This window comes from Emydura macquarii, unplaced genomic scaffold (assembly GCF_026122565.2).
Source record: "Emydura macquarii macquarii isolate MOO-44397 ecotype Brisbane River unplaced genomic scaffold, CSIRO-AGI_Emac_v2 contig_3220, whole genome shotgun sequence".
In the NCBI taxonomy this organism is placed as follows: domain Eukaryota; kingdom Metazoa; phylum Chordata; order Testudines; family Chelidae; genus Emydura; species Emydura macquarii.
The window spans coordinates 10,667,577-10,692,694 of record NW_027133357.1 but is presented as its reverse complement, the minus strand read 5'-3'; the positions used below and the strand labels follow the sequence as shown (position 1 = coordinate 10,692,694).

Below are 25,118 nucleotides of genomic sequence, written 5' to 3'. Positions count from 1 at the left end.
GTTACTGTAAGATGTTCCACTGTTCGATAAAGTGGAAGCTTCATAAAGACCTTTAAGTGAGCATTTCACTTTTGCCTCTTCATTATAAACAACTATTTTCAATGGCAACTGAAGCACAGCAAAGTTTGCATTCTGCAACACAAGTGGCTTGACCATTCTCTTTACTAAAAAGCAACTCATTGGCCTAAATTTGCTGCCATTCTCCCATCCTCCTCTCCCAAAGATTGGACTTTAATTTAGTTTACTAACTACAGCTGAAACATCCTGATGGTATTTAATTGACCCACGTGAGCCATTTCAATTTTAACTATATTATAACAGAACTTGCTTAATCCTTTTACATCAGCCAAAGTCCCAGAGAGGTCACTAAAAAACAAAAGGAATTCAATCAATAGCAGGAAATTGGCAATCAGATATTTTCCATAAAGCAAAATATGTATTGCATTGTTGGCATCTGCCACTGCAGTAAATCTGCATAATGTAGCAAACTAAAATATCACAGTGGAGCTTTCTAAAAGGCAGTAATTAACCAACCATTCTATCTGGCTGTGCTTAGAGATGCATATTAGCTCTTGCATCACAAAGTGCTGGTTAATTTGCAGCTGCAAAGCCATGGAACAGAACCAGGGTTTTGTTTTATAGACCTAGGCCTCTTCCATACTCCAGACGCCCATAGCATGTGTCAGAGAAAGGGTTGTGCGGCTCTCTCTCAAACTCTTGGGTGGCTAACCCTTTCCCGTCATCCTTGTCCCATCACCACTCGGAGGCAACCAAGACATTTCCGGGGGCGGAGGGGGAAGTCTGCTTGTGTTCTGAAAGATGACAAATGGGAAGGAGCGTTCAGCGTCTCATCTGAAGGATGGTGCCTCAACAAGGTAACATTCCCCTGGGTGTTGCACTGTGGAGTCAGCACTGAACTGTGCAAGCCCACAATCCTCTGGCTGAGACAGAGAGAGAGAGAGAGAGATAGTAACAACAGAGCAGCAGCAATTCTCCCCTCAATGGGCCAATCTGCACACAACTCGCACTAAAGGCGGGAGGAATCTTCCATTGTATCCCGAAGCCTCTAAATTACTGTGGCTCTCACTGCACGGAGCACTGTCAGAGGTCGAAGTTCCAAGTACTACGTAGAGGTGGGAGATCAAGCTGAACGATCAGATGTAGGTTTCACACACCGTCAAGGGTAAGCTGGTGGGGTTGGGAGATTTAGTACACGCCCATCTCAAATAATAATACTTTGCCCAAATGCAGCAGCTACTATCTGAGAGCCTCATGGTGCTTTACAAACTTCAGTCCTCCAATCACCCCAGGGAGCTGTGTGTTATACCTATTTGAAGGATGAAAAAACTGAGGCAGAAAGAAATTGAAGGTAGCCACTGGCTTTGGAAGCCCAGCTGGAGACATCGAAGTTCTGAGGGGCAAAGAAGCTGAGCCCCTGGAAATCAGGCCCAAGCTTCCTCAAGCTGGACATCCGAAAACCAGGGGTCGCATTTAAAGATTTGGCAGTGACTTGTCCCGACTCTCATAGCAGGTCAGTGGCAGGCGCAGGAACAGAACCCAGGAGTCCTGTCACCACAGTCACAGGCTCACACCACCAGTCGTTTGTGCCTTCCTGCTTTCTTAACCCTGCTTGCTTAGGCCGTGTCTACACTAGCACTTCTGCCGGCAAAACTTCGGTTGAAAACTTCGGTTGCTCAGGGGCGTGAAAAAACACCCCCCTGAGCAAAATCAGTTCTGCCGGCATAAGCGCTAATGTAGACAGGGCCTTAGGCTGAATGTTTTCTCAAGACAGGATTCAGTCACTGGTGTAATCACACACAGAGCAGCTATTATAGAGTTGATATCGATCATATCAACTTTAGGGAAAAGAATCCCTCACTAAAGGGCTTTCATCCCCATTCTGGAGCCAATTAATAGTCCTAGGCATACTCCTCAAGCCCTTTAATCTGCCATTCTTTTATTGAAAACACACGGCACATCTAGTTGACATTTCGGATAACACAGTAGCATTTAGTCAAAGCCAACAACTGAGATCTTTTGAATGTTTTTTGCTGTTTCTGAGTTAAAATGGATTTTCTCAAATGGCCGACAGTCACACACAATCCAGAGAGAGAACTTTTCAGAATAAAAAGGGCTCTGCTTAGAAAGGATAGCTAAAGACCCACCTGTGAGGAGTCAAACAAAATATTATGGCTTTGTTATTTGCACTTCTACAGCCCCTTCTGGCTGAATAACCCAAAGTGTTTTAGAAACATTAGCTATTTTCCCCTGTGAGGCAGGGGATATTTTTGTATTCATTTTATAGACAGGTAAGATAAGTGTCTTGCCCAAGGTAACGCACCAAGTCAATGACAGAGCCAGGAACAGACCTCAGGACGTCATTCAAACCACAAGACATCATTCCCCCTTCCTTGTCCCTCCTGCTCGCCTCTCCCCAAGCAGGTAACAGAACCCACGAGTTCCAAGCCCCTACCCCCACTCTAACTAGTAGACCGCAATTCCACCACAGGTGACAAAGCACAAACAAACTGCTATGCAGCGTAAGTTACTAGAGCCATGTCCAGGACAGGAGCGGGATCTTTTTAATTTCCCTAAGCAACTGTTCCCTGTTCCCAACGCAACCCATTAACACCAGCACCGGCTGTTCCTGTAACTGGAATCCAACGATAACACAACCGAGGGGGCACTAAGGGTTCGCTTTAAGGCAACCTCGCACCTGGGAGGGCTGAGTCCACGTTGCCTCCACAGCACCCCGTGAAGGGATTACTGTTCGATTCCCCCCCCCCTCTGGCTGTTTCACACTTGGCTGGAAGGGTTTTTTCAACTTCGCAGAACTGGAAGAGGCACCTGGGCTCCTTCTTGCAGAGCTCCAGCAGCACCAGAAAGCTTACCAAGCACGTCAGCTCTGCAGGCTAAGACGGCTGACATGCCTAAGGAAAGGAAGGGCAACCTTGTGGCTGGAGTATGGGGTTAGTCGCGAGGAGACTGAGGTTTTACTCCCAGTTCTGCCACAAGCTTCTTGTGACCTCTGGCAAAACCCCTCATCTACACAAATGAGGAGAACGCTGATCTAGCTCACAAGAGCATTGTGAGGCTTAAGTCATTAATTTCTCTAATGCACTTTGCATGATCCTTGGATAAAAGGCTCTGCAAAACTGCCAAGACTTACTACAAAGGACCGCAGTGCTGTATAGAGCCATGAATTGGAGAAGAGTCCCACAGCCTGTTAATATTGCTAGGGGACATTGCAGTCACTCGAACTAGTATTCGGAAAGAACATCAGGATTTACCACTCTATCCCTTAGGAAAAGCAATCCGGAACCTTTCATTATCACACTCAGGGGACCTTCATTTTACATCCCACCTGGAAAAGACAGAGGGATCAGTTAGTCTGCTAACTCATCCTCTAACATTACAGAACAACATGGTGCCTTTTCATACCCATTTTGCACCTCTGAGTTATCCCAAATAGGACATTTTAGGAACAATATTTGACTCCCTCTAGCACCTCCACAGCTTACATGTAAAATAAAGACTTGTATGGAGCCAAAGTTTCAAAGTAACTCAGCCTGTTGAGTGCTGGGCTCTTCCGGCAATCTGTCAGTAAGGGTAGGTTTATACGAGAACTGTACCAAGTTAATGTATTGCCTGTTAAGTTGATTTGGATAACAACTTCTGTAATGCTAGTGTGGCCACACCAGAAAGGTTGCAGTTTACCATTAACATTAATGAAGTGTCCAGACTAGCATAACAAACACGTTTACCAATTAATCTGAGTTAACTATCAATTAATTCCAGCTAAAAAAACTCTAATGCAGACATATCCTTAGTGTCATGATGGGAGCTTGGTCTGTCCCTGACTGCAGGTGCTGATCCCTTGGAAAATTAGGCCTACTAAGTATCTTTTTACCTCTTGCTTGAGGAGAACCAAACTCCTCCCCCCAAACAACAAAGAGAAAGAGGGACAGAGAGTACGACCAGGCATCAGCAGAGGGAGGGAGCAAACCCCACCAAACAACCTTGTGGAGCTTTCTCAAAGTTTTCACTGATTTCCTGCCAAACCCCAGGTTTTGCTACTCACTCTTCTCTTCAGGCTGGCAGCTGCAGACAGAGCCTTTGCCAGGGAAAGTGTGAAATTGATCCCAGACAGTTCCAGCTCCATACGACAAAAATCAATGCATTCATTTGTATTTTACACATATATGTGTATATATATAAATCAATGATGCTTAAAGCTCCTTACATATAAATGGGGCTGTAGGTGGGAAATGGAAACTGTGGCTGAAACAACCAGCTCTTAAATATCAGAGCAGAAAAATGAACTCATAAAACCTGCCAAAATATAGATAGGACACACATAGGTTTTAAACTCTGCTGCCAGAACAAGTTCTGCTAGTAAATGCACCATTACATAAACAAGTCATTTTAACAGCACAGAGATCATTCTCCTCCTCCTCCCAGGGCGCTTTAGAATCGAATAGGTCAAGAAAAAAAAAAGGCTTTGTTGACTGGATGAAAAACAAAAGGTAAAAAGTAAAGCCAGGAAAGATGTGTCACACATGCACTCACCACCCAAAGAGTTCTGATCGTTGACACTAAACTGTAGCGTTTACAAAGTAATACTAAAACAGTATTTACTTTACCAGAATTTTTTTTTAAATCAACTTTTACAAGAAAAATAATGCGATTGTATAAACAAAAAGTGACCTTTTCCACTGTGTCACAAGCAAATTGGAAACACCAAGAAGAATCTTGTAGTTCAACTATTTTATTTATTTAACACACACACACACACACACACACTCTCTCTCTCTCTCTCTCTCTCTCTCTATGATATATCTCACTCCGACCGGAACACAGATTAAAGGAGATCCTGCCTGATCTTTCAGCTCTTACTCACATGAGCTTCTCTGGGACTATGTAAACAAGTAAGGACTGCAGAATAAGTATATTCAAACCATAATTTAATGTGTTATTGAACTAAAAAAGAAAATCTAAATTAAAAACAAATCCACAAAAACAAACCAACACCAACACAGAGGGATGATAGAAGAGTGGATATGCCACACAGATTTGGATATTAGCCCCTGGGTTGTGAGCCATGTTCCAAAATAGTTCTGCAATGACTGAACTTCTAGGTTTAGGGCCAATTCTGGAAACACTCATTCCCCAGCAGAGTAGGTCTCCCTGTAAAAAGACAAAGGAGTCTATTCTCAGAAAGGGCATAATGGTTCCATTCCTGCAATGTGATCTAGACTTTGCCTGGAGTCCCACTGACTTCAGTGGGGCTGTGCATAGGCATCAGAGTCTGTCCGTGTGGAGTGCCAGAGAAGTCACTGGGCCTTCACATGAGGATCCAGTCACATGGATCAAATTGCAAGGTCAGGGGTTGTTTAGGAGGAAGTGTTTACAGGACTATACCCTTAAATAGCATTTAATTCAGAATTAAAGGGACGCTGTCAGGATTAAGGTCAGATTCAGTAAGTCACTCAAGCATGTGCTTAAATCCCAATGAAGTCAAAAACACTCTATTAAAGTGTTTGCTGAATTGGGGCTGAACAACTTATTTTAATTGAACAGCAAGATTTTCTTACCTGTGTTCCTAACACCTGAGATTGTGAAAATTGAGCATAGATTTAAAATCTAACAATTCTTCTAATATCTATGCTATATTTGGAATTTCACTCTGCTTAGGTAGCAAAGATAGGCTGTCACGTCTCATGTCCTGGGCTGCTCACACTGCTGGGAAATACTTAAATCCGCAACAAAAAACCATCTACACGGATGTTATTTAAAATCACAAAGGTATTCCTGTTCACAGCAGGTTTCTATGGTTTTTAAAATCCAAAAGCTTCCATCAGGAGGCTGAATTAACAGGGTTTTTTGTAATCAGTCACTTTACATATCAATAAAAGATTTGCTGAAAAAAAAGTGCGATTTCACAAGGCCTGCACAATACTCCTTTATCAGTTAAAACATGCAGCAGCCCTAATGGTTAGCGGGGAATTTGTGATCCTCCATCAAATTAAAAACGCAGCCTCTTTATTGAAAGAAATCCCTTCTTACTTCCCCCATCCCCAAGCCTAGTGCTGGAGCCGCAACATTAAGGCTTCTATTTTCAGTATGCTAGTTCCAGCCCTGTTAGTGCACGTCTACCTACCCGGGCCGGAAGGCTCACTCCCAGCTGCAGTGCAGACTGTGCCTCAGTTTCCAATCTGTAAAATGGAGTAACACTACTCACAGGAGCATTGTGAGGCTAAGTATCTTAGCGATTGTGAGGCGCTCATGTATTACAGTGATGGAGGCCATGTAAGTATCTTAGACAGACAAATATCCATCCTGGAATTTCCTGCACCTTCACCTGAAGCAGCTGGCATTGGCCTAGGTCAGAACTGGATGCTGCATTAGCTGGCCTCTGGTCTGCTCCCATCTGGCAATGGCTACATCCCTGAGACTATCAACGTTATTTCAGTTGCTTTAAAAAAAAAGAAAATATAAAATGTGGAAGGCAGTGTGACCAATTCTCACAATTTTATCACAAGCTTCACAATATTTTGGGTTTGTTTCTAAAAAGCCCCAGCTCCTGGAGTCATGGAATGATGTCAAAATCTCAGCTTTACTTTTTTTCTTTTTTTTAAATAATGAAAATGTTTTAGCCCCCAAAGTTGTGGGGGAAAAGCTTGAAAACATGTTCCCTAAACTCTCAGAAGCCCAAGAAAAAGAAACCAAAATGTATTTAACAACCAAAAAACCCTGATGCTTTTTAAGCCAATCCCGTATTTTTTTGGAACCTGACGTGTGAATGCTCCAAGTTGGTGATGCTGGCAAGAGAGGTCAGGGAAAGAATACTCCATGTTTGCCCTGGAAATGGCGGTGTCTGCTGAGCTGCGCTTGGTGTCTTACGCAAGGCAAGGCATGACTGAGGACGTATCCTGAGAATCAGAGAGGCTGCACCACGGCTGGGGAGCTGGTGCCTGAGGGTCCGCATTAGCGATCTCAAGAGGGAGAGGGAAGTCATTTACCATTTCACAGTTATCTGACGTGAGCTGCTTATCATTTTTCTATTTAGAGTCAATTTGCTTAAATATGCCTGTGGGCAAACAGAGATGGATTTTTTTTTTTTTTAAATTAGAAACATGCTGATCAGTTTACCCGGTAATTGTAATGCATGGCCTTGTGAGCGACCAGAACATCCTCTCAATAAGGGTAATTGACAAACCCTTCGAAGGAGGTGCCAGTTCTGAGCATGTGAGAGCTCTCTGCGTTCACCTGCAACATCTGGAGGTGGGAGGGCGGGGGGGAACAACTCAGCCTGTGCAGTGGGATGATTGAGCTGAATGGAAGTTAGGATGACAGTGAATTGACTCTGAACCATTTCTTCAGTTGCGGGTGACCAGACAGTATTCAACATCCACAGACACAGATGGAGAAGGATGGTCTTGTGGTTAAACCATGGGACTGCAACTCATTAGATCCTAGTTCAATTTCTGGGTCTGCCACAAACCCTTGGAGAGTCACTTCGTCCCACTGGAACCCAGCTTCCCAACTGTACAACAGGGATAACAAGGCTCCCTTTGTCCGTCTTCTATGTTTGTACTCTGAGCTTTTTGATGCAGCAACTGTCTCTGACTGTTCGTACAGCGCAAAGCACAATGAGGGCCAGATCTTTGTTGGTGCCTCTACATGCCACCGTGACATAAATCATTATTTAAAAACATCAGTCTCCCCGGCAAAAATTCAACTCGCCAATTCCCCTGGCAGACTTGAATGCCGGTATTCCAGCCTCCTTACCCCACCGGAAATGGGGCAAGGAATTCACGGGGATGTCACTTGTTATCCTGCAGGGTAGTGCTTTGTTACATAGCCCCGCCGGAAAGGTTTAGCATTTGTTCTTTGGGTTTTGAACAGAGAGGGTCTGGGTCAAGCCCCCAGAGCCGAGCACTACCCAGGCATGCGAAACCCCATCCAAAATTTTTGGCTCACGTTCATTTATGGCATCTATTCATTCACGTGCATGAATTCAGCACTACCGATAAGAGCTTTTCTGGACAGCCCTGCGGCCTGAAGTCTGCTCTTTCTACACCCCAGCAGCTGTAGCACAAGCTTCCCTTAAACTGCTCTGTCTCTATATGGAGAGGGGCATTCCAGCTATTTGGCTTATTCAGTCCCTAGCCGTATCTCTCTGCTTAGACCACCAATTAGGTCCAGCTGTGGTCGTGGTTTTAGCAACATTCACTCCTGTCCACTGGGAATGTGGCTGAGACTCATCCAATGCATTTCACATAAGCCACTGGAAAGAATGCGTGTTTATTACAGTGTGCTCGTGTTTAGGGAAATAGCCCTTACACAGCATTACTGTTGGAAACCTTGGCAAGTGGAAAATCTGAGACTCCCGAAATGGGCACTCACCAAGGAAGACTTGTTGCCTGACGGGAACGGTCTCAGTAATGCTACCGAATGTCAGATTTAAAGCAAAAGGCTCTGCCCATTCAACAAGACTCAGAATTTTCCAGATTACTTAAGTACTGCAGGGCCCCCTAAACCTTTACAATACACTGGATGTTTGTCAGGAATCCATGGGCCATAACAAAAATACACACACACCACCAGAGCATGATTTTTTTTGGGTCAAAAATCTGAAAAACGTTGATAAACAAAACAAAAACAATTTTAATTTTCATCAAATTTTTCCACGGGAGAAATATATATTTTTTCCTAACCAGCCCTCATTTGGTTCAACACAGGAGTCACACGGAAGGGCTGTTTTATCTGACACGGATCCGCCAGCCCTAGTCATGCGCTTATTTATGTTTCTGGTCAGAAACAGTTTCACTCTAATAATAATAATAATAGTGGCGAGGCAGAAACAGGACCCTCAAGGGGGAACCAAGAGGTAAGTATTCCTGCCCGTGGGCCTAGGGCTGACACCAATAAAAAATCCAGGAGGGTAAAATCTACACCTCCGATGTTTTGTACAAGAGAAAGAGCCTCATGGATACATCTGCTCCCAACGCCACACATTGCCTAGCTTTCAAGAGGCTTCATTCTGCTTCCTACCAAGACAGGTTCCCATGAACCACTTGTAATGTTCGGACCATCAACTGATCAAGAAGTGTCTTGGTCTCTCTCATATGTATTTATGTATAGACCAAGATTTTCAAAGCAGTCTAAGGGGTTAAGTCACCCCATTTCTGTACCTTCCTTTGAAAGTCCAAGTTTGAAAGGTGCTGTTACAAAGCACCAGCTGCATGCTTACATGACTGGACCATTCACCCTCCCTGCCCTTACCCCATAACATTTAGGATTTGGTCTGCAAAACGGGCTAAGGTGTCTGATGGGTTCAGATCCACTCTCCTCCCCAACCCCACTCTTGCACTTCCACAATATGATTTTTCTGAAGCAACTAGTGATTTTAGGAGCCCAACCTGGGACACCTTAGAGACCCAATTTTCAGAAAGTGCTGAGAACCCACCCTTTGAAAATCAGGCCCCTTTAAAAGACACATGAAAATCTTGGCCCTAACTGGGCAAGAATGCCCTTATAAAAATAATTACAGTGTTTGAGAGTAGCAATGCTAATTCTGCATTAGCATTCCTGCCAGCTGTAATGTGTGGGACCCATTCCTAGAAAACGGCAGTATTTCTCCGTAAGGACACAGCAGGGAATTCTTGGATTTCATGTCCCAAATTGTTCTCATTACATTTTCAGCCCAGGACTGGAAGTGAAAGGGCTGGAAAGGGCTGGAGAGCATTAAGGAAAAGCCTCTTAGGAAATTCCCAGCCCAAGTTCGCAGAAGCAGCAGCCAAACTTTTGGGTGTTTACCGAACAAGACCCAAACTGTGAGTCCTGGCCCTTCCCTGCCCCATTGTCCTGTCAATCTCACTACTTACATGGCCATCCTCACCAGAATACCCTGGGGCTCCGAGACAGCTCTGCATTGGACTGCACCGATCATAGGACAGAGAAGCTATCACTGTAATTGAAATGGATCGGTCTGTTCATCTTTCTTGGCCCACAGCAATAGCTTAAAATCACACTGATATCAGCTCTAGCCCTGGAAACAGCTTGGCACCCAAAACATCCACTCCGCCTCCAGACAGACACACACACACACACACACACACACACACACACAAGTCACCGGGAGTTGTGGCTGCCCAGTACTCCTCGGGATCAGGCTCCTTATTATTAGCCATTTCTTTACAGGACTTACTATGACACTCTCTGGTCACTATCACCTATTACAGACACAGTCACTTCAGTAACTTGCAGGGAAAGCTAATTTTAGAAACTTAACCCCGCTCTAGGAGGTAGCCACATGACAGGGTTTGCCAAGAGCCGCTGAAGGAGCAGATCTTCACTCGAGGAGTAAAATACTCTACATCCCAATGAAGAGACGCTTAATTTGATAGAAATGCAATTTCGATCAGAAACTTCAGTTCTCACGAAGGCATCGGGTTTAGTGATTGAGCACAATCTCTGTTATCCTCAATTAAAAATGAAGGTTGATTCTTTTTTGTCCAGCTAAAATTAAACTGTATGGAATGAATCATGAATGCCCCCTGATGAAGCTATTACTTTCCTTCTTCTCCCCAGTTACTGAAGGCACAAACTCCACGGCACCACTGGCAGTTTTAAGCACAAACAACACTTTTGCCAACTCAGTTTCCAAGAGACAATTGTAAATCTCTAAGCTCTCGCATTGGACAGATTACTCCATTTTACTTGTATAGGTGGGACCAAGTTCTGCTCTCAGTTACACCACTGTAAGTTGGGGGCAATTTTATGTCCTTTAACGGAGCGACATTGGTGTAGCTGAATGCAAAGTTTAGCTCTTGGGAATCGCAGCCTTTTTTTTCTTCCTCAAGGTTATTAGTAGTAGTCAGAGCTTGCTAGGAGAGGAACTATTAAGCTGCCAAATATCCTCTCAGCCAGTTCCCATTTCATGCACTCGGCAGGGTAACATGCTGTCTGTGAAGGTCACGGTATATTCACTAAGATAAATATATGAACCAAATATCCTGATATTTTAGCAGGTGACTCACAGCAGAGAATACAGCAGTTCTACCAAGAAGTATTTAAGATGATCTTAGCAACGCTGAAAGGCAAACACAAATCATTCTAATTCCTTAAAGTTACAGTCTTTTTCACTCACTTTCAAAGTCTGCCTTCCCAGCAATTTCCATATTAGCTCCATAAATAACACACACTTTATCTGAGATTTGATTGTGACAGCTCTTTGCCACTTATCTTTCAAACCTAAGAAGACTGAAGGCTCAGTCCTTCAACCCAAACTCAGAAAGAACACCTTGACGTCAATGGGCATTTAACCTGAGTAAACACTGCAGGATCTGGCCCTTTAAACCTCATGAAAGCGAACCTAGATGGTCACAAATTCCAAGGGAGGGGGCAATCTAAAAGGTTGCCACCAACTTGAGTAGTGATAGAGCATAAAACTAAGCCTGCTCTGTTTTCCAGCGGATATTAATTTGAACTGCTCATATTCACAACAGTCATCCTTAAAAGTAGCCTTTTTTGACATCCTGGTTAACACACAGTACATGAACTGCAGATACCTCTTTGTCTGAAGATTAGTCTCCGACTACAGTCCTAAGATTTCACACTCACTCATTTTCACTTGAGACTACAAACCCAATTTTTTAAGTGAGTAAAACAATTCTTGCCTTGTTTCAGAACAAGCACATCCCAAAATAACAAAACTGTAACTATAGTGAAAACACTCTTGAGAAATGTACAAATACTACACCTTGGAACACTAATATTTGAAGCCAGCTTCTTAGCAAGTGTGACAGGGTCGCATTTAGTTAGAAAATCAAGCTTTCCTTGGGAAAGAAGAAATTTAACACGCAAACACAACAGCTCACAGCAGTGTTACTTCAGCATTTGGGGACACTCTTACAGAAAAATGTAATCTAATTCTCTAAGCAGCTGAGACGAAACAGAAGTTTAACCTCCTCAATATTGACAAATATTGTAAGAACACAAAGCTATAGGGGAGTTTACCCTCAGTACCTGGCGAGTTACAGAGTAGAACACTGCAGTTTGTTACCTCTCATGTGTCCCATTTCTTATATATACGGGAATCCAATATTGCACACATCCCATGATGTTTCAGTAGTAGCTGCAGCCTGATACATCTCAGCAAATAACTAGTTTGAGCAGTATACAAACTTGCAAAAGCTCCTACCTTTAACCAGTAAGGTCTCCCTGCTGGGACTCCTGAATAGGTAGAAACCCTCGGACCAAGAATTTGACTTGGGAAAAGGCCTGAATATCTTGCGTATTCTCTTTGTTACAACCCCAAAGCAAGCGGCTGCCTCTGCTTTCCCTTGGGTCATCCTTTTAACAGAAGATCAATAGCTTCTTCAGACTCAAGCAAGCGAGGCAGTCTAGAGAGCAGACAGGCAGCAATCAGATGCAGAACGTTATTGGAAGAAGCCGTGTGTCTCATTGCGAGTTATGAACGTTCCCAACTCAAGGCTCTCTCTTCCCCCATGGAGACAGAACATCAATATCGTTCATTTATAATATACTGCCACTTTGGACTCCTTTTTTTAAGGGGAAGGTACACCGCCCAATGCTGTGTATCTCAGGGCTGGTTGTCTTACCCATGGAAAACTTTCTATTTCTGGGACTTTTTGTTTGATAAGATAAAACAACCTAACGGAAGAGATTACAGCAGAGAGAGCAGGATCCATCCTTTCACTGGAAAGTCTTACCAATATCTTTTTTTTCACTTGAGTGATAGCTTTCTGCTGTTTTCAGTGTTTAAAGTCAATGCCTCAAAAGTTTAATTGCAACCTAAAGTAAATAGAGCCCTGCAAATCCGTTGATATCCATGGATCATTTTTGCACATCGGCTGCAGATACAAATTTTGTATCCACACAGGGCTCTAAAAATAAAGGAATAACTGATTTAAAAATCAGGTTGAACTTAAACACTAGATTATGGATTTAAACTCCACAGATAGGCACTTTAAAATAAGTAAATTCTCTCCTTTCTTTGGATTAGTGCCTATCAGTTACCACTATAAATGCAACATCTCAGGTGCCACATACCAGGAAAAAGAAATCATCAGTTTAACAGCACGCTTTAAATCTAGCCCTTCACAACCTCTAAATCACGACAATCTATATCCCAGTGCATGGCTACTATCTGGAGCATTTATGCAAGCACCTTCCATCCAAGATTGGAACTTCACAAATGTGAATTAATTTTTGCAATCCCCCTGTGGGATGTTCCTGCCATTTTACAAGTGGGTAAATAGAGACAGATGGAGTGACTTGCCTAACGTCACACAGCAAGTTAGAAGCAGGCCTGGGAATGGAACTATGAGCCAACTCCCAGTCCCCTGATTTAGTCAATGGGAAACATTCCCCTGAACACACTTACCCTCCTCCCCCCTCCAACTAGGAACCCTGGCTCCTAATCCTGCACTATCACCCTCTACAACTGTTAATGTAACACTTTCAAGGCTAACAGACTCAATTTAACCAACTAAGCCCGGGGGGGAAAATCAACTACCCTACAAAAGTAAGAGCTACAATCCCTGCTGGTTACCTCCTCTCTCCCCCCTCAAGAGCAGCAGTAAGAGAACGTAGTCCCATGGTTGGGACAATGGATCTGGAGTCAGGGAACCAGGATTCTACTCTCAGCTCTGCCACTGACCTGCTGTGTGGCCTTGGCCAAGTCACTTCATCTCCCTGTCTCAACTCCTCACTTGCAAACACAGTGCCCACCTCTGGAAAGAGTTCTTATGTTTATGTATTGACAGCATATAGAACAGCTTCACATTAGCAACAGCGCCATTTCCTTATCTGGCTTATGTTTGTAATCTTGTGAGCATGCAGTCTATTACATAGCTGCCCAGAGGGCTGGGTTCATACATAAAGCCTCACTACCCTGCTTGGACTAGCCGGACAGAGAAGCAGGATGTTGCTCCAAAAATTATCTGGGTGAGTCATTAGTAACATTTTACTTCAAGTGCCCAAATTGAAAAGAATTGAAAGGGGAGGAGAGGGTAAACGCAGACAAAAAGACAGTGACTTCTTTTAACCTGCCGGTGTCTCCAGACGAGAGAAATATTAAATAATGTCAACAATTGAAATTCTATTTCCGAGGTTTACTGGAATCAATATTAAAAGGAATGCACTGCCTTCAACAAACATCTAGTGCTGTTAGAAGCGTTCCATGAACCATGGCGAGAGATGGGGTGTGTTAAACAACTTCCTGGCTAGAAAAATGGGCCCTGATTCAGCACAGCACTTAAGCATAGGCTTAAATGCTTTGATGAACGGGGATGGATTCAAGCAGGTGCCTAAAACCAGGTTCATGCTCAGCTTAAGCGTTTTGTTTAAACGAGGCCACAATGCAGAAGTTAAGGACCAAATCCTGCCCTCCGAGGCACATGTGCAATCGTCACTGGGCTCAGTGAGCAATGCATCTATGAGCCGAAGAGAAGAGCCGCGCTCTGTGTACGTTTCACAGGCCTCCTCTGCCGCGTGTCACACGACTTGTCTTCCTTGTAGAAAAACGCAGGACAATAAGGAGGATTTACCCGTAGAGAAGCATCTAGTCCCATAGGTCTTCTGGCTTTGCAACATTACGGCTGTTGCAGCTGAATGAGTACTAGCTAAAGACTGAAGGCATCAGACTCCAACCCCAGGGCAGGCTGTCCTTGCAGAAGCTTTGCAAGGAGATGCTATCAACATGTCATAAACGCTCAAATGAAATGATCCTTGTTTTATGGTCACTCAAAATGCAATGGCTGCACATTCGCCTGGATCCACTGGGGACGAAAGCGAGTCATGAGACTTCGCAACAGACACAAGTGAGGAAAACATAAAGGGATGAGGGAAAACAGATTTGACTGCTGGGAAAGCACAAGGCTCGCCAAGTAACAGGAAGCTCTTATGGGGGGGACAGGTAACATGCCTCCTTCTCCCTGGGCGGTAATGAAAACGCACAGTAGCGTGGTGCTGGGGAGGGGTGTGTGTATAAACACTTCCCAAGAGTAACCTAGCCTTCAGGTGGAAGTAGCTATCAAAGTCAGCACCGGACGGCACAGTCACCGCTGACAACTTCCTTGGCTGAAGTTCGTTGTATGTAACTAGTGACCTCCAGTGGCCTTAGTCTCTCCTGGCTGGAAGTTCCACAACCAACACAGCACAATTAAATTAATCCAATTTTTAAGTGGTCAAACTGATGACCTTTCAGTGACCCACAATACGTGGGACAAACCTCACATTTGAGACTCTTCCCCCCCCTTCACCTCCATAACTTATGATCCATAAGCAATGATTGCATCGAATATCATTGTCGCTTCAATGGATACTTGGACATCTGCAATCCTACAACCAAAGACAGGTGATCTCTGATAGAAAGGTCAAAGATGGCTGACATGTGGGATTTCCCTCTGCATACTCAGTGAGATAATAAAAGAGAAAAAGTATCAAGATTCTAGCTCAACAGAACTTGCAAATTAATTGCTCCATTCCTTTACAAAAATGTGTATCACACTAGAGATATACACGCACATATATCATAGTGCTCCAACAACAGGGGAAAAAAGCAGGGTTTGAAGGTCTTTAAATTGTTAATGACAGAAACTGTGCCATCCGTTATAGCTCTTGGATGACAAATGAAGTTGTTTCAGACCATCATCATTGCATGGTGGCAGTACTTGCCCAGCTGTTCTATATATCCTGCTGACCTAGCTATATCTGAGATCTGTGTCTGATCTAGCAAGAACCTCCCTTATTTTCTCCTCTCTCCCCAACATTTATCAGAAGCATAGCTCACATCAGCAGTTCAGCCTGATTTCTCTGGCATCGTTGATGAAAACCTGATGGGTTAGGAACTGAATTTGTCAGCATTTCCTTTAAATAAACTGCCCTCCGCCCCACAAGCGCAGCCACATCACAAACCTAGCCACACTCTTAGAAAGCATTGCAAGATGCATCTCTTTTCCGAGCTCCTTCCACCCCCAAATTAATTAATTCCCAGTTTCCTGGCTGCCTGGTAAAACTGCAGGCCATAGGAGAGCCTGGTATGTGGTCTCTCCCATTGAGATCTTGAATGTCTCAGCTTAAACCTTGTAAGATGCCATGTAACAGGGTGCTGGTTACCAAACAAATGCTTAAAAACAACAACAACAGACTAGGTCTCACACTTTACAAGCACAACGTACAATAGCAGTCTAGTCCTGTATGCCTGATTCCAATTGCTGCAACAATATTGCTTACAGACTAAAGCCCAAATGTTTCTTAATTCACTCTAGCAGGATGACAAAAAAGGGCCATATGCCGACCTTGATCCACACACACAACTACCATCCATTCCTTTGTTGGTATGAATGGAGCTGCACATGAAGACCCAGTAGTCTGTCCTACAGAAGAGATGAAAAAGACCATTGAGAGGAGGAAGGCAGAGTCAGAGTTACTCTCTCCAGGCATCTGTTCTATTTGAGTCAGGTCCTATGAGAAGCTAGGAACAAGACTCTTGGATATTGCACACTGAACCATCCCTTTCCCTGCTGCATACCCACAACTTTCCAAAGCCCCCACATATGAAGTGATCGTGAAGGGTCTAATCCAACTGCTGTAGGAAAGACTCCCATTGACTAGAATGGGATTTGTTTCAGGCCCTAACATCCCAGTGGCTGTTAAGGCTTGATTCAAAACCTGCTGAAGTCAGTAAGAATATTAGCTTCAGTGCTCTTTGGATCCTGTGTTCAAAGAGAGAGAGACAGTCCCAACCTACCAGCTATACATAAGAAAGCAGTCTCCAGGAAATGAAATGTTTTTACTCTGACATTAGCATGGCATACACTCTCCTATCACCATACACCCAGCTTTTCCACTGAGAAGGAAACAAAAAGAATCCACCCAAACTAGTTCTTGGAAAGGGTTTATTTATTGTAATCAGTTTAGAAAGAGGAAAGCAAAAATAGGGGATTTCAACAGATTTTTGGTTCACACACACACAAAAAAAAAATTCCAGCCAAAACCCCTTCTTTGTTCGGCAACACACTGCTGTCACCTACTACCCCTTTTTTTAATAGCAGAACCATCTGCACAGTCTCTAAAAAACAAGTTACGGCAGCTCTGGGGAAGTTAGGGAAATATCTTTCTCTCCCTTGAATCCTGACACTGGTGGATTCTCCTTCCATTGCACATTCAGGCATGTGTTGCTCTGCTTTGTGCATAGACTTCTGCCCTGGAATGGGAAGTTAGCTATTAACATAGATAGAAACTTCAACTGGAAAACACACAGTCCAATGTTCCAAGTGAAGCCCTCTCTCTGGTAAAGAACAGGCCACATTAAACTTAAATAAATATTGAAGATGGGCCAGAACTCTAGCCCTGTATTATGCAACTCTGAATAGCCTCCAACTTTGGATCTAGATCCAAAACATGGCTCAGACCCACCTCTTACATGTAATCAAGAGTTACAATGGCAGAATTTTCTATACTAGTGAACAAACACCATATGCACCATTCACTACTAGTGAATTAATAAGAGACAAGTAAGGCAAGTAGGAAGCAAACATGTATAAGGTGAACACACTATTCCACAAGGATTTAAAACAACATACCATGTGGCAAATTGACCAGCACTGACATATTATTACTGTGCTATCGTGTGATATGATGTTGATATGGTTACACTTAATTAATATCATACCATGTTAAAACCTTAATGCAATACAACAGGACCATATGGTGCTACTGTCCCTCCCAATTGCCCTTCATTAACAAAGGACACAAGGATGATATATGTAAGAGCTCCGCTCACACCATAGTATGTAAACCACATCAAGAAACATTTGATTCAGAATCCAACAAATGCCAAAAGCAGGAAAACTAGACAGGGCTGAACGGGGACTAATTGCTCCGGAGAGGTCAGCATAAGAACATATCTGCCAAACAAACAAACACACACACAAACACACACACACTATGGACCAGGAACAAGCTGTGATCCTGCCTGCCAGAGAAACAGAGTCTTTCAAACTCATGCAAACTGCATCTACTGCCAGGAATTTGGGTGGACCAGCCCATCACAGAGCATTATCCAATGCTTCAGTCTCGATCAACAAATAAAGGCAGTTATGTATCAACTCAAAGATGAGGATATTTCATGGCTATTACTGATCTGTCTCACTCTCTCACCAACTACTTGGCACTCGACAAGGAGGCTGATGAACTGGCAGTGAAAAGCCCAGGAGATGTCACCGTGTTATAAATAATACACTCACACAGTTTCTACCACCCACTCCATTTAAGTTTATGTTTGCATGAGAGTGGGAGGACACTACATTGTTTATGAAAGGGAAATGGAATGTCATGAATGAGAGCTGGAGACAGCCATGCTCTGTCTAACCACAGAATACGAACATAGGCAGCGGCGGTGCAAGCTTCGTGGTATAGCGCCTCAACGTTAAGGGAGAAGCATGTCAAAGAGAGACAGCCACTCCACCTTTTAGAGGCCTCGTCAAACTCCTGGCCTCCCTGCTAAGTTTGCCAACCACAGGGCCCAACTCAGACGCTGGCAGCCATCATAAGGAACCAGACTGACTACCAAACTCCTTTCATATGGGCTGCTGAGCACCCTTCAGATGTTACCAGCTTTGATTTTCCACTGACCTAGGGTATGTGTCTGCCAGGTGACCTACAGCCCAACAGCCCCAGAGATCATTAAAAAAAAAAAATTACACCATAATTTGGATGAAAGCAAACTAAGCTGTTAACTCTCCATGGGGCGCAAAGTTATACCCAAAAGGCTGGGTCCCATGAGGCACTGAACACCCCCGAAGTCAGTTGAAGTCAACGGGCCTGGCTCGTCACTGACCAGCATTTGTCAAGTCAGTCACACCAGAGCAAAGTGAAAATAGAAAGCTCCCGGATAATAATCCTCCACCGACACCAATGACTGACTCTGCAAGGTACCCAGCAGCAGACAACGAGGCCCCACGGGTGTTACAGGCATTCCACAGCTCCCGAGGTCAAAAGGCCTCAGTACCTGCAATCAGAACCAGATTTTCAGATGAGCTCGGCACACTAGAGCTCTTGTGAAAACCTGGCCATTATTATTTTTCGGATTGTGGTAGCACCTAGGAGCTATACACATAGCCAGGACCCCATGAGGCTTTGCACAAATACAGAAGACGACGACGATTCCTAACCCCAACGATCCTACAATCTAAGTAAACTGGAGCACATAACAATCCAACTCTGCACTCTTGAAAATCTGGACCTAAATATCAAATCACATCAAACTGAAGATAACCAGTCAGTAACCAGGCACTGTAACAGAAATGTGTTTCAGTAGCAGGTGCGTTCAATCAATCAATCTCCACAAACTATCTGAGCTCTTAGATGGCTTCTCTTGCAGTGACTGAACAAATGTATTTATTAATTTCAATTTATGTCCCATGACAAGAAAAAGAACAAATACATTCATTACCAAGACTAATTACACTGAAAATCTCTCTCTCTTTTCTGCTGTATCCAGGATTCATGTTACAGCTATAATCAGCAAGTGGTGTGCTCTAGTGAACGACAAATCAAACCAAATGGTGTGATCGTCTCTGCTAGGTGAAAATACTCCCCTACATCTATTAGCCAACTGCTGTTTCATGTAATTTTTTGCCCTTTCTCTGTTATAATGCGGGATGTCTTCTGCAGTGATGAAGCATTTTCCCAAGATAACAAAGGTCATTTAAACATGACAATGGTCACCTGAAAAAAAAACCCAAAAAAATAAAAAATATATTTGACTGTATATAAATCTAAGAACCTATACTGACACCCCACACCCGTGAAAAGTGCCAGTAAGATCTTGGGCTCCAACCCTGCAGACACTTAAGTCTAACTTTACTATCACAAGTAGGATCACAGTAGTAAAGTTTAGTGTTGGCAAGATCATGGACTTAATGATCATAAAGTTGCCAGGACCTTGGTTTTAAGTCTCCTTTGAACAATATCACCTACCACACCACATGAGACTGTAAAGCCTCCGTAGAGGAGGGGAAAGTAATTTCACCACTACTATGTCGACTTCTATTAGCAAACATTGTGTGGCGCCAATGGAATCAAAATTAAACATGTCTACTTTTTTGTTTACTTCCATGTTTGTGCACTGCCACGCTTGCCGATGTCAAAATGGTGTTGGGGATAGAGTATTTTAGCCGCTCCAGAAGGTTTGCTTGTTTGGAGGGGTTTGTTAACGCAGTGCTGGAAATAAAAATGGTGCTGATGGCATGTGCACAATCACACGTGCTTGACTGTTTTTGCGACCTGCTTAAAATTTCTCAAGTATTGGAGTAGAAAAAAAGAATTAAGACTCAAGATATTTAGACTCCTGATATGCTTCCTTTTCCAAATCATAATAGTTTAAGATGGGCAATAAAACTTTTTCTTTTTAAATTAAATTCACATTTAATTTATTGTTTCACTTACAGTTATCTTGTCTCCGTTTCTTTAGTTAGTAACTAGATATTCCTCCATAAGCTATTCATAAAACAAAACACTATGCAGAATGAATTTAAAGAAGAGAACTCTATACCACATCAGTATCTAGCATACAGGTATTTTAGATTTGAATGTGGTTCAATAGCATATATTGTACTGCAGTGAGAGTGTAACCTCTAAAACATGCATCCCCTCCCAGACACACATTTTATTTTGAAAAGCAGTTAAATACATCAAAGCACATCAGGATTAGATACATTTTACAAGATTCTCTCTCTACTTCTCAGGTTATCAGTGCCATCTTTTGGAAAGAGGAATTTAATTACTGTCCTCTCTCCCTCTGTAACTATATTAGCCGTTATAAGGAGTTGGTAATAAGAAAATGTAATTTTCAGCTACTTTAAACAAGTAGATGTTATTGCCCAGACATAGGGTGAATGTCCATTCAACACTGAAAATGAAAGCATATTTATCAGATGATACAGAATAGGAGAGAGAATAAGCCTTTCAGTGGCAGTGCTGGGCCCAGGAAAATGTACATCTATCTACCCAATCACCCCATCAAATACTAAGCTTTGATTACTATACAAGAGAGAGCCAATTAAAAAAAACGCAATAACCCAAGTTCTCTTGACAGCATCAGAAGTTCCACACTGATCATTAAGTTCAATCAACCCCCTCTCCCCAATGCATTATTTTTCCAGTCTGTCATTCAGCTTACTGAGAAAAGCCCTTACATTGCCACAGCAGCATCTTGGCAGAAAAATATACATCATATAATCAAGAGCAGCCTGAATCCTAGGGGCTAAATCCCATAAGCAGGTGCAACTCCCATTGACAGCAGAGGAAACAGATATCTTTACCACCAGGGACAAATTTGACAATCATAGATCATTAAACTATGAAAATGCTATGACGACGATAGGAGCATCTTTCAATACCAATCTTCCAATTATTCTATGAATTTGCGACTTTCTAGAAAGTCTGTGAAAGGGATGGGAAAAGACTATTAAACGTCATCAGCCCTCATTGGACAGCTTTGCTAAATCTTAAAGCCAAAACGGCAGGCTTTATGTGCTGGTGACCAAAATGAACTCTTGACCACAGCATGTTCTCTCTCTCTCACACACACACACACACACACACACACACACACACACACACACACCCCTTTGCTGTGACTGAGACTCAAAACCTGATCTCTGTCTAGTCTGTGCACTGTAGCATCAATCAAGTCCACAGTGCTGTATAGACATGACATTGGATCCCAATAAACCAATGCCCTCCACACAGCCCCACACAAGACAGCTATGTACTTCGCAAGCCTGCCCAGCTACTGAAGAAGGTAAAGCAAGAGTGACCAATCAAGAACAAATCTGCAAACACCTTGTCCCAGTACCAGGTGATTTACCACTGGGGCCAAGAGGAAAGCATACAATAGGGTCAAAGCTGCAGATTAAGGTCAATATGTATGGATGTAATAGATTTCATAAATCATTTAATAAATGATAGGGAAAACATCCCGGAGAAAGAGGGGAAAATATATTTCCCCCCAGGGAGGTTACCGAAGGGCTAGAAGCAGCGAAAGAAATAGCTCCCCTCTAATAAATAAATCACTGCAGGCGCTGCTGAATTAGCCTTCCCCATACAGCAGAGCCGCTCTCCCAGAGCTACCTAAAAAGACCGCAAATTAGATGCAAGCAGGTGACCCCCTGGACTAGTTCTCTGAGACCATGCAGTGGGGTTCCAAAACACACAGCTTCCCCCCGGCTCCAACAAGCAGGGTGTGGGGTCGGGATGCGGAGGTCCCCTGCCATGGCCGGTCCGCGGCAGTGGGGTGGGAGTACCCCGGGGGTGGAGGGGGGCTGTGTGTGTGTGTGTCTGTCTGTCCTGCAGGGAGGGGATGGCAGGTCGGGCCCCCCTGCACCGGGAAGGGGGGGGGGCTGCAGCCATCTGCAAAGGGAAGGTGGGGGGCGGAGTAGGGGGGGACCTGCCCCCTGCACGGAGAGGGGAGGGAGCAGAGCGAGACTCACTGGCGCAGCGCAGGGCCCGCCGCTGCACCGCCTGCCCGCACAGGTCGCACCAGCCGCGGCAGAGGGCGAAGGCTCGGAAGCGGTGCCCGGCGCCGCGCTCGGGCGGCAGGCGCGGGTCGCGGGGCTGCTGGAAGATGGTCCGCACGTCGGGCAGCAGGCGCGGCGCCCCGGCTCGCAGCCGCAGCCGCAGGTGCAGCAGCCCGGAGCGGGCCGGCTTGGCCGGCGGGCTGCCCCCGGGCGGCTCCGGGGGGCTGCCGCCGGCCGGCTCCGGCTCGGCCGAGGACGCCGCCTCCTGCCGGGTGGAGGCGACGGAGGGGAGCGGCTCCTCCTCGGGGCCCGGGGGGCTCCGGCCGCCCCCAGCGGCGCCCCCCGGCCAGGGCACCGCGGCCGGCGCCTGCCGCCGGCGCTGCTTGAGCATCTTCCTCCGCTCGTGGGCGCTGAGGCTCTGCAGGAAAAGCTGCTGCTCCGGGTCCAGCAGCGGCGGCGGGCAGGGGCAGGGGCAGGGGCAGGGGCAGTGCCCGACGGCCGGCGACGCCATGGCCCAAGCCCAGCCGAGCCGCAGCGGCCAGCAGCCGGAGGGGGGCCGGGCGCCCGGCAGCGAGCGCAGGCGCTATGCAGAGGGACCGGCCGCCCAGCCCGGCTGCGCACGGGCACCGGGGCGGGGGGGACGCAGCAGCAGCAGCGGCTACCCCAGCCCCGCTTCCCGGTTTGCAAACGCAGCAGCAGCAGCAGCAGGGGGGCGGGGCCCTGTTAAAAAATAAATAAATAAATAAAAGCCAGACCCGGCCCTGGGGGGGGGGGGGGAGGTGAGTGGAACCCCCCCCGGCTTCCTTCCAGCGGGAGGGGACCCGAGCCTGCCCCCCCAGACCTTCCCAGCACGCGCACGCCCAGCCCGCTGCAGGCACGGGGAGGGGAGCCAGCCCTGCCCTGCCCTTGTACCCCGCGCACAGACCGATGCACTCGAGGTCAGGTTAGCAGCAGGCCTACACACACACACACACACACACACACGTGTGGGAATGCAAGGCTGCAGGAGGTGGAGGCTGCTCAGGGCCCAAAACCACTTCCGACAGCAGGAGTTGGGGCCAGATTTTTGAGGGGTACTTCAGCAGCAGAGGGGATTTTGGAAAGAACCAAACCGATTTCCTGTTGGAAAACGGCCCCGGCGTCACTTCTGATCAATGTGACCCCTACGGGTCTATAGGGTAAAATAGACATTCAGAGCCAGGGCCTGGGGTGAAGGTGGGACCCTAGCGGCAGCCACCCCCCTTCTGCCTGGTCCCTGCCAGTCCTGGCACTGGGACGCTGGGGGCAGCCTTGCCCTGGGTCTCAGGGTGCATGTGGGAGGCGAGCTGCAGCTGCCCGCCTCCTGCCCCGTGCTGGGGTGAAGCACAGGCCCCGGGACCGTGGCCCTATCCTAGAGACAGCAAGCGCATGATGATACCACACAATAAATAAATCAAAATGTTAAGGAGTTTACACCCCTTAGAACCTCCCCCCCCACTATTTAGTGAACTCCTATCTGCAACACACTTGGGTCCAATAATTGCACGCTTTCCCCAACCCCTCAGCAGGCTGCCCTCTCTGAAAATGCAACAAAGGAGTTTCTGGCAGGGAAGTTTTGAATGGCTAAATCATATTTATAAACAATTAACAGTAAACAGCCTTTACTAAACAAACTATATTTTTATACATAGGAGATATTTCAGCTGGTGAGTTGTCATCCTTGCCAATATTTCTGACCCGTGTTCTCATTGTTTCCGTGGACTCGCCTGTGCGTTTGTGTCCATTCATGGTTTTATACCTCGACTCTAAGCTCTTTGGGGCAGAAGCTGTCTTTGTTCTGTTTGTACAGCACCTAGCACGATGGGTCCTGGTCTAGGACTGGGGAGCTTAGTAACTATATTAACAATGATTTAATTTTCCTACCTTTGCTGCCATCACTCATTTAGTAAAATGTTAAAATCTTTTTCACTGTGCACCAACTATTCAAACGTGGGTGCTCACTGGTAGGTGGCCAAATCCAAATATAAAAGGCACTTTCCAAAGTGATGGGCATTCACAACTTCCACTGAACTTAATGGGAACTGCAGGTGCTCAAGCTCTTCTGGAAGGGAAAAATAAACAAAATCAAGCCACTTATTTAGGTGCCTAACTTTGGGCTCCTAAGTTGGAAAGTTTTTCTTCCTGCCTTTTGGTGCATTTCATTCCGTGGAAGGAAGCGAAAATAAACTAATCCATTTCCCACTGCAGTCAGCTTCCAGCACTAGCACAACTTAGCTGCCAGCAGAGCTAGATAAGGTTTGGGTGTTTTGGAGAGCGCCCCCCCCCCCATTTTTTTAGTTTCAATTTGACTTTTAAAAGATCCCTGAAACACTTGCGCTTTTAGGCCCCTTTTTTTGCCAAACCTAGATTATGAGCCCAATTTGACCTGATACCCTTTTAAAGCCACAACTGATTTCAGAGATAAGTAGAGGGTGGGCGAGCCAGACCATCAAGGAGTGGTGGGAGGACAGTCTGCACACTCAGCCCTGCTCAGCTTTTGTAACCATCAAGGTGGAACATGCACATCTCTTCTCTTTCTTTCAA

At 45.2% G+C, this 25,118-nt stretch overlaps 1 protein-coding gene across 1 annotated transcript in view; it reads right to left on the bottom strand.

Moving 5' to 3' along the window:
* The window catches only part of RASSF5 (Ras association domain family member 5), a 92,361-nt gene extending 67,770 nt beyond the window's left edge, over positions 1-24,591 (bottom strand). The window contains exons 1-2 of the mRNA XM_067531920.1: positions 24,459-24,591; positions 22,530-23,276 (exon numbers count right to left, since the gene is read on the bottom strand). Coding sequence (XP_067388021.1) covers positions 22,530-23,067 — 538 coding nt within the window. The 5' untranslated portion in view covers positions 23,068-23,276; positions 24,459-24,591. The remainder of the gene's footprint in view (positions 1-22,529; positions 23,277-24,458) is intronic.
* Between the last annotated feature and the right edge of the window lie 527 nt (positions 24,592-25,118).